This window comes from Chaetodon auriga, chromosome 6 (genome assembly GCF_051107435.1).
Source record: "Chaetodon auriga isolate fChaAug3 chromosome 6, fChaAug3.hap1, whole genome shotgun sequence".
Classification (NCBI taxonomy): domain Eukaryota; kingdom Metazoa; phylum Chordata; class Actinopteri; order Chaetodontiformes; family Chaetodontidae; genus Chaetodon; species Chaetodon auriga.
The window spans coordinates 16,013,112-16,023,553 of NC_135079.1; the positions used below are offsets into that span (position 1 = coordinate 16,013,112).

A 10,442-nucleotide genomic window follows, 5' to 3' on the forward strand; every position below is an offset into this window, starting at 1 on the left:
TTTTCAGACCTGAAGGAAGAGGAGGTATTCCTTTGGGAATGATAAGAACCAGATTTTTGTGGCTCTCTTTTCGTACAGAAAACCCTGTCTTGTGTGTGTGGATTTTTTGGTTTCCTCTAAAAGGAGGATCTTGTGTTGTTGGGGTATTCCAGCGTACTTTGATTACAGCAAAGTCTTTAAAAACCATCCTCAGACACATATACACACATGCATACTAAGTGGGTGACTTATAGCATTGTTCGATGCACAGCTGAGTTTAACTGAGACCTCCTGTGAGCCTGGGAATTGATGCCAGCCTGCACCAAGTACTATATGTGCATTGTGGAAGCAGATTTTTTTGATTGATGCATTACTGTGAGACAATTACCAAGAATAGAGTTGGAAATTCAGAGGCATTCTTGTATTTCTGAACAACCCATATGTTTTTAAAGCCCTCTTTATTCAAGTTTAACTAGTTTCATATGAGGTGAAAGGAGAGAAAGTACATTTTAAAATCCTCAGACAAGCACAGATGAGGGCAGGGTAACAAAGCCTTGTTTATCCAGTTGGTTATTGTCTTTCAGTCTTGGAATCATGAATGTTTTTTGCATTAAGCTGCTGTTGTTGTTCATTTTTGTGTCTTTCCTCTCCCTTTGCTGTGTTTCCTTAGTGTCCTGGATCCATTACTGAAAGCATTACAACATCAGAAAAAGATTTATTTTTTTCTTTCCTCCTTTTCTCAAGGCTGTGGCAGCTAGCAAAGCCTGCACAGAATTTAAGATGCTCTTGATTGTTTGGTGCTCTTCTCTCCAGTCCTGTGCTGCAGTATCATAACCCTTTTATACTGCTCGTCTGCTCTGCTCTTTGGACCTCCAACATGGGGGCGGACATCCAGCCAGCACTGATAATTCAAAGGTCCCAATCCCTGAAACTTTGAGGTCAACAGTAACTAATGCACTTAACACGGCCCATGTTTCTGACAAATTAAGCTCACTACATCAAATCTAATATACTGGGCTGTATTTTAAGTGAGTCATTCTAGCTCTTCGTTGGAAACTGATACAGTTAGGCAATCAAAGGTAAAACTGTCTAGTTTTCACAGTGTTGTGGGGGCTCATCTGCTCCAAGAAACCCCTCTCAAACATTTCTTACCTTCTTGTATAGTGTGTTAGTAGTTTCTACTAACGATCTTGATTTGCTGATTCAGCCTAATCTACAAGCAGAATTATTTTCTACCTCGTAATGCCTTTCCTTGATACAATTTTGTAATTATTTTTGTTTTTGCATCATTGCCAACCAGTTTAATGATGATTGTGTCCTATTAGCTGAACAAGAGGTAATTATTATTAGTGCTCACTGAATCACGGTGCTCAGTCGCATTTTATATGAACTTCCAACCTTGCAGTAATCAAAACAATAATTTATGCTTATAGGGAAACTGAAATTTATCCTTTAAGTACACTTTCTGGGCATCTTCCGTGAGCTGGATATACATCTCTCCAGTGTAGATTCAGCTTTTGATTGTTTTCGACTGAGTCATACAGAGGATTTGTTCTGACGAAGCGAGTCGTGGGACAGGATGTGGACCCGAGAAGTTCCTGTGTAATCGCTGCAGAGATCTCACACACCGTTCCAACTCTGTAAATGCTTTTGTGAGCCTCTGTGTGCTGCTCCTCACAGCTGAGAATGCAAACTGCTCTCAAATGGAGGTTGAGAATCTAATTGAGTTAGACAAGGGTTTACAATCTCAAGTATCAGCCATGGCAGCTCTTGAACACTGGTAATTATACACTTAGCTACACTAGTTGGACAGTACAGACTTATCATGCTTGAATTTACACACATATATGTACACATACGTTCAGCTGCAGGCAGATGGGCACTTGGCAGAAGCTGCATTTGAGAGAACAGTGTGATGAAGTCTGGGGATAAGAGTGGATCTCTATAGATGTCTGCCATGAAGGAACACTTAAACAGCTGGCTGTGCATTTGGTTTCTCACTGTTCTCATTGAGCTGACTGATTGAGAATTGTTGGCATGGATTTAGTCTCTATGGGATGATGCGTAACTTAAGTATGTATATGTACCTTAAAGGAAAAGTGAAGAAAGAGTAATTTGGAACATTTGGGGAAATCCTCTCATTCACTGGTGCCTATAGACAGTTAGTTTAACTTCCACCAAGCCAAGCTAGCTGTTGTTTGCCTGCTCTTAGACTTAATGCTAAGCTAAGCTAAGCTAACTGGCTTCTGACCTCAGCTTCATATTTAGCACACCAGCACAAGAGTATTGTTCTTCTCTTCTAACTCGCTGCAGGAGAATGAATAAGATAAGATGACAAATAACCAACGTATCAAACTGTTCCTTTATCTGTCTGATTAGTGTTTACACCAGCCCCCCAGGCTAGTGCTCTAATTGGTCAGGAATGTTTTATGGGTCATCAAACACTGATTCATTTGACCCAGCTCTAACAGTCTTCTACTATATTAAGAGTCTGGCTCCCTCAGCCTCGATCCATGTCTGTTCTTGAAGCGTCCTGGTTGTCTGATCGGGTGAGTCAGGCAGACTTCATACACTAATAGCTTCCATCGGGCCAGTCGGGCCTGGCACATTGTGGTGATGAGGCGGCAGATTCTGTGGTGAAACTGGCGAAGTCTCTTAGATGATGAGGCGAGCTCGAGGGTAGTGGGGGTAGGGGGGGACTGTCACTAACACAGAACTTCAAAGCAAAGGTTGGACTGGGGGTTGGGAGGCAGTGTGGGACTCAGGGATTGGAAGGGTTAGGGGGCAACAAACATCATCTGTAATTGAGGTTTGTGAGGTTTGGTTTTTTCTGCAGGCTTGCATATTCTCCCTAAAATATTTAATGTCTGTTGAGTGTGCCCTAGCCAGTCCCAGCACCAAGTGCAGCTGGAAGAAGGCTGAGCTGTAGACGGAGACCTCACATAACATTGCAGGGAAAGCACACAAAGGCGACACGCAAGACAAACCTGTGAGACAGGAGGCAGTGAAAGGGGACAGGAAAAATATCAATGAGGCCATGCTGTGAGTTTATTAAGAATGAACTATACTTCAAATCCCCCCCCACACACACACACACACACGCACACACACATGGAAGCTTATTGTTGGAAAGCACTGGGCCAGGTCTCCGGCCTCTGACAAACACACACAAGCACAAAGCTGAGTGAATGTTTGCCTCCATCTGTCTTTGTCTCTGTGTCTGTGTTGACAGGATGATTGTATGTTAATTTGTGTGTCTGTTGACACATCGGAGTTATGTTCAGTTCATCCAAATTAACAGCAGTGCTCTGCTAATCCCAGAGCATGTCAGTGACCTCGCACAAGTGTATACACGCACGTGCTTTCCTCTGTGTGGTTATAGTCTATCTATAGGTATAGTCTCAACAAACTATAGGAATACCTACACAAGACTCCTGCTGCACTTTGCTGCTCTCTGATTAGTACGTAGAAAATGCAGAGCTCTAATGTTGCATGGCTGTCTTTCAACGCCGTGGGAGATTGGTACCCCCCAGCAGTGTCTCGCACTCAGTCCTCTGCCAGTTCCTTTTATTTCCTTGTCTGAAAGTGGCTCGAATGCAATGAGACCAAATAGAAATGAATCCTAACTAGCATATCATGTTATGGAGGCAAGGAAAACAAAACTTGTAAAAATGTAATTGAATTGAATGGACCATAAAGTTCCTCTCCAGCTCGATGTATAAACAGAGGGAGGGATCAGAAGCAGTGAGAACAGCAGGACTGAAATGCTCGTTGACGTCACTCAGATACCACCGCACGACTCTTTCCTTGCCGCGGAGTTCCTTGGTGTGTTTGTGTGACACTGTACTTGTACACACTGATGGCTGTAATCAATAAAAGAACATAAACACATCAGATAGGACATAAATGAGGCTTTCTGCTATTTGTTTTCATTTGGTTCATGTTTCCAGTAGTGTGTACTGTAGATCATTGCAGAGCCAGATTGTTGCTTTTAAAACGGATGAAGCTGATGAGGGGTGTGTCATTCAGATCTATTACATTTTCATGTGACTGACTGAAAATATTGAGAACGGACTGAAAATGTCAGTTTTGGTGAACTATTCTGTCCCTCCTTGTCTGTCCTAGGTGCTGCGTGGGGCTCAGCTCATAGCGGTGGCATCAGCTGATGGCGGGGCCACAGCAGTAGAAGGCTCTCCCCTTCCCCCTGACATCCAAGTGCAGTACGTTCAACTAGCCCCCGTCGCAGATCACACAGCTGCCGTACAGGTAAAACAACACACACACACACACACACACACACACACACTTGAGCACAAACTCGTCCAAGCTCTTGTACACGTGTACACAAACACAGATTGTTTTTAACTGGTTAGCTTTCAAAGTGCTGGAGTATGCAGCTCTCGTCTGAGGTTGAACAGACTCACTAATCGGAATCAGTCCCGCTACACATGTGTTTGTGTTTGAACCAGTCCATAATAAGTGACTTTGCTCCCCACCTCTTTTCCTCATTCTGATGTACAGATCAGTGATCACTCCGTCAGGGATGCCATTAATCTGTGTTATAAGCTCAGTACTTGGCAGGAGATACAACTCTCAGGATTTTACCTATTTTCGTCCGCTGACATGTGGATGTAACAGTGATGGACTGAAATGTACGCTCAGTGCTTTTGTTTCTAATCAGCACAGTCTGCTTTTAGAAAATTCACTCTATACAAAGACAATCTGCATGTGTATAATCAGCCAGAAAAGGTGCAAAGAAGTTGGACTGGTTAATTTTTGAAGTGTCTTCTGTCAGTTTTACTTAAATAAGTGAGTCATCTGGACAATGTCATGATACTTTAGCGTTACGTCATTATCTGTCAGCTACACACACAGTTTTCAAACCTTGCATTGTGTCCAGGCCCTTGCTTTCTTTAAAAAAGTACTGCAGTGTATGTTAGGAAATGACACGTGAACAGTTTAATCTAAAAGAAGCACAGTTTCATAAATCATGACACAGAATTGGGGATGAAGTGAAAAATACATCCCCTCTATAGCTGAAAATACATGCTCTTTAAAGGGAGTTACTCATAGTTAATTGTCTTTGCACTGAATAATTTAGCTCAATCCACCTAAAACAGAGCTAATCTTTTCTGTCATTTATTATATATTTGCCAATTTTAAGAATCCATAGATGTCTTCTCCCCTTGTGTAATTTTTCTTTTTCCTTCTTCTTCTTCTTCTGAGAAATGAGATGCTGAGGAGCAGCCAGAGTTTCTGGTTGTTGGGTCTGACATCTGCCTCCTTTTTTTTTTGCCATAATGGCTTGATCAGCTTCATAATGATGCAGGCTATATCCTGTAATATTTCATTCATAATGACTGTAATGTTGAAATAGAAGTATGAGTGTAATTTCTGCAATTTAGCTGAACTACTTGCAGGTACAATGGGTCTGCTTTTCCCCCATTGTCATAATTTTGCTTAAATAAAATGCACCTAGCTTTCAGTCATTATGACGGCTGTTTGGACAAACAGTAATTTAACATAATAAAGTGGAGTGGATGGAGTGTTATAAGGAGAAGAGTAGTAATTAGTAGATATGCCTAAAATCCCTTGATGATTGAGCGTGTTGAGGAAGAGCCACATGTGGAATCAGGATGGTGCACAGGCACACGGCACAGTGGCCTTTGAAGTGGTCAGTTTAACCCTGCGAGGAATATGTGTGTAAAAGAACAGCACTTTTCCATTTTCGCTCTGCTTTTTGTTTTCCCCAAATTTGTTGAAGATCACATTTTCTCCTTACTGCATATTTCCCTCAAGTCTCTTACCAAAATAGGTACCGTCTAGTCCTGATGTGAGTCAAGGCTTTGTGGTGTTGTTTTAGTATAAACAGAGAGAACTTCAAATGATTTATGGCTGTGTAAAATACCAGTCCTATCCTGATATGGATCTCCCTGCAGACTTTGCAGCGTGATTGATCATATTCCCCTCCTGCAACATGTGCGCAGGGTGAACGTGACGACCTGCCACGTCTCAGGTTTGTGGATTTCCTAATTAAAACTTGCTCAGTGAGACCCAGTCTTGGTTGTCCTTTCATTCTCTGTAGTTATTCAGGTAATTGGTTTTTTGTCCCTCTGAGCATAGAGGTGATTAAAGCATCCTATATGGATTAATTTTTTTGGGTGTGGATCGTACATAATTGCCACCCCATGCGCTGAATTCCAAGGCCTGTGCTCCATGTTGCTTGGCACAGCGAGCAATCAGACTATTTGTTTACTCAACTGATTTGTTTGAATGGATTTTTTTGCTCTAAAAAGAGCTAATTTTTTCCTAATGTTTGATTGTACACAGATCTCGACAGAGATCAACAAAGTTGGCAGAGGTCTGATCAGTCATCGGCTTTGGGTTGGAGTTGGAGTTTGGGTTCAGTAAGGTCGCATGGACAGAATGAAACCGCTTGTTAACAATGTGTCTCTTGATCAAACAATATTTAAACAAATCAAAAGCAGATTCTCTTAAGATTTCAGTCCCAAAATACTGTAAGGTGTTAATGTGCCAAGAAAGGGACTTTGCAGAATAACAACCCACTTAGATCTATCCAACCATTAATCGATGACAGGACAAAATATGTAATGCAAGCAGTTAAAACACAAGGAAGCAAAGCAGAAGACTCAGAGTGGGATTGATAAATCACAACTCCAACTAAAAACTGAAACTGCATTGTACTTCGCAAAGAATCGTTGAGCCAAGTAGCCTGCGTGGGAGCATAGATACTTGGCTCGGCCTGTCGGGGTGGTACAGACCGGGTTATTATCACAGTTGGGTTTTGATGTCCTACAGTGTAAACATTGCTGACTTTCAGTTCAAAGTTCAGAGGAAGGTTAGCGCTGTTCTTTTTCCCCCCTCCTGAAAAGTGTTGAATCGAGAGAATTGCTCTCATCTGTTTCCAGACATATGGTAGCATTTATATAAGTTCTTGAAAAATTACTTAGGCTTTTTGTATTTATTTATCTCTGCATTTTCCCCCTCTTTATTTAATAGTTTCCATTACACAAACTAGTGAAGTACGGGGCAACACGTAGTAATATTTTTGCATTCCAAAGGGGCATTTCTGCAAATCGGTGATAATACGTGGCTGACGTTTGATGCAGGATGGGCCACCTCCAGCTCAGGCCTGAAGCTGGGACTACAGAACACCAACAGGCTAGCACATTTCTGACAAATCCAAATTCGAGTTTGTGATACATGTGATACAGACCTACTATCCATCAGTACTTCCAAATGGAGAGCGAGGCCAGTACTATGACAGTTCAACATGTTCAGTGTTTCAACTGCTCAGTGAAAACATGGATCCACATGAGTTTAACTTGTCCTCTTTACCGCCGCTGGTTACAGTGTGTCTGCCTCATGTGCTATTACATTGTGTGTGCTGCAGCTGCACTCCATTCAGTACTGTTGTCTAGTGACAGCACGCTGGGCTGGAGGGAGAATTAAATGCTGCAGGTGTGTTTGAGGGAACCTTTGGCGTGCATTCGAGGAAGGAGTGAGTCACTCTTCATGGTCATCATCCAGGACTGAGTCATGAACCTCTCATCTTTTTAAGGGGTTTTTAGCCACACAATACCCCCCTCTGTCTGACACAGACCATAGAGACAGTCGGAGAGCATTAAAATATAAACGGCTCATCTCTTGTCAGGTCTCTCTCCACCTGTCGCTCTGTTTTTTTCTTCTTCTCTCGGTCCTTTCTTCGCTCTAATATATCTCTTCTCCAATCTCTCTTGCCATTCCTCTGCTCCTTCTGTCTTCGGTCCATTCACTGTGGTTGGCTCCCACAATGACACAGGTGTATGTGCTACCATATGGCTTCACATGATACACGCTTCACCTGTGATACAGCGTTTTTAAAATTGCACTGATTAGCCCAAGCAGGATGCTACATAATTAGCAAATGTTTGACGTGTTTTCCCGTTAATCATCTCTCGCCTCTTTCATGTGTTCCAGGCTGCAGAGCTGGCCCCGGCCCTGCAGATGGACATGGAGGTGAAAGAGGCCATCCAGGGGGCCATCAAGGGAGAGAACGGCGAGGTGGTCCAGATTGTCACCTGACGAGTCTCAAGGGAACACCAGAGTTCAACAAACGCATACAGTCTGACAAGCAGTCAAGTCAGAAAGCCTTTTTAACAAATACTGAAGGTCACTGATGAAACACAGGGAAGAAGCGTTTTTCTGTTTTGATTTTTTTTTTTTTCTTCGCCTGCAAACAGCTCAATTCATTGCCAACCAGATGTCGCAATGTGGAAATGTTCGCAGAGAACTTGAAAAGACTATGATACTCCAAAATCAACTGTGGTCTTTGTGGTGTTTTCATCACCAGAAGGACCTGGCCCACCGCAGAATACACAGTGGGATTAGAGTCTATCCAGGGAGGATGCTGCTTATGCAGACCATCACCCTGCCACTTCATCAGCACACATTCTTGTTTACATCAACTTTGGAAAATAGTGGAGTTATTTGGAGTTAAGCCGCTTGGCTAACCCCGAAAACCCCCATGAGGTTTTTTAAAACCCCTGAATCCCACCTCAAACAACCAGTGCTGTGCTCCCTCTCTCGTCATTTCTTGTCACTGTGGACTGCCGTGGAAAGTAGATTCAGCTGAGGACAGCTACTCCTGGTTGTGATTAATTGGGTTTCCTGTCACTCTCCGTGATCTGGCCTGCACTATGTCTCCCGACTGTGAACCCTGCCCTCCTTTACTCCGCTCAGCTTGTTTTCACATTGCTTTAGCCGCACAGCTTTGTTTATTTGTTTGATTTATCTAATTGTAACATGCTGAAATTTGGGGAGCTTTCATTTTGGAGGTAAAGACCATGAAATAGAAGAGATGGTGCCAGTGGTAGACAGTACAAGTGACTTGTAGACTACCAAGGAGACCTTGAAGTTGTTTATTTCCCCTAGTTTTTTTCTGTGAAAGATACATTCATGAGAATAAAACATGTTTGTGGTTGCCATAAAAATGTGTTTTTATTTTGGTTTCTTTTTGTATTTTCTTTTTCTTTCCAACAACTGTGGTCATCAGAATGGCTTCAAAGATTTCCAAGACATGACTTTGCTTTCATCCACTAAAAATTGACAGTTGAAGAGAGCGCGAAATGATAGTTTGGTTTTGAGGTCTTGTTTCATGTTGAGCTAATTTATTTACCATTTTTGAAGTAAATATGTATCTTGTCAACTTCAATAACCATAGGATTCAGCTACTGTACTGTCAGCAATCCTGACAAAATAAACAGAAAAAATGAGCTTTGACTTCGCCTCAACAAGTTTTTGTCAAAAGACTGTAATTAATATGTTGGCCTCATTATAACAGTTTCTGAACTTTAATTACATTTCCTCAGAATCCACTTTGTGTCCGCTGTATGGTTCTGTTTTCCTGTCAGTGAAGACGGAGAACGTGTTGTTGTGTCGGAGTGTTGCTCTGTTAATGATGAATATCTCCGCAGTCAGCAATAAAAAAGATAAGCTAGACACTCTGAGGCTGTGTGTTGGTTTGGGGAAGTTTCCCATGCTCAGTGTGATGTAATAGTATATTTTGGAGTGTAGGAAAGAACCAGGCGACAAAATGAACTTGATAAAACAACATCCACGGTCTTGGCAGCTTCCTCTTGTTTCCTTTCTGTCTGTTGTTGCTGTCTCTGACCCCCTTTACGCCGCCTCTTCATCTTGTCCATTCCCCTCACTGACTCTCCTACTTATTCCTCTTCTCCCACTATATTTGTGTTCTCCCCTCTCTCCTTTGGAAGCCGTGTTAAAGTCCATTTACTCCTCCTTTAAGCGATCCACTAAGCTGGGCTGAAGTTTAATGGGATAGACTGGTGGGTCCGTCCCTTCTGAAATAATCTTGGTGTAGCTGAGTTCAAATGTTGGCTTGGACAACAGTGTCTCCCCCCCAGTGAACCCTCCATTAAATCTGGAGCTTGGAAGGGAACAGGCCCTGCTCGTAACAGCCTTTTTCTCTTCACTTTTACAACCCTGGGCTCCATCCAGGAGCTGGAGTGGTTACCATAGCGACGGCCCCTCTCTCAGGCTGCCCCTAAGATAACCTGCTGAAAACAGAAATGAATGATAGATGGAGAGATGAGATTGTTTGGAAGCAGAATGCATGTTTGGGGAGAAGGAGCGGAGTGATGGACAGAGACCAGGCGGTCCTTCTCTCAGCGGCTCTGTGTTCTCCTGCTGGCATCTGCTACAACAAGCAAGTACCAACCTCTGCTGCTCGCCCGGCTTTTGCTTTGGCTGCGTACCTTCTTCCCCTGCTCAAACTTTTAACAAGGCCAGAGGCGTTATCTGAGGATGTGTAAAGATGAGCGAACATATTTGTTGGAGCGAAAATGTCCAAACACGATGTGTCTCCAGGATCATAAATCAGCAACTGTTAATCTTGGGGAAACAAAGCTCCCCACAGCCAGAATCTCTCTGTCTCGCGCCAA

At 42.8% G+C, this 10,442-nt stretch overlaps 1 protein-coding gene across 1 annotated transcript in view; it reads left to right on the forward strand.

Moving 5' to 3' along the window:
• Positions 1–9,480, forward strand: part of banp (BTG3 associated nuclear protein) — a 37,164-nt gene extending 27,684 nt beyond the window's left edge. Inside the window, exons 12-13 of the mRNA XM_076732588.1 lie at positions 4,105–4,245; positions 7,960–9,480. Of these exons, the coding sequence (XP_076588703.1) occupies positions 4,105–4,245; positions 7,960–8,064 (246 nt within the window). The 3' untranslated portion in view covers positions 8,065–9,480. The remainder of the gene's footprint in view (positions 1–4,104; positions 4,246–7,959) is intronic.
• Positions 9,481–10,442: the final 962 nt, after the last annotated feature.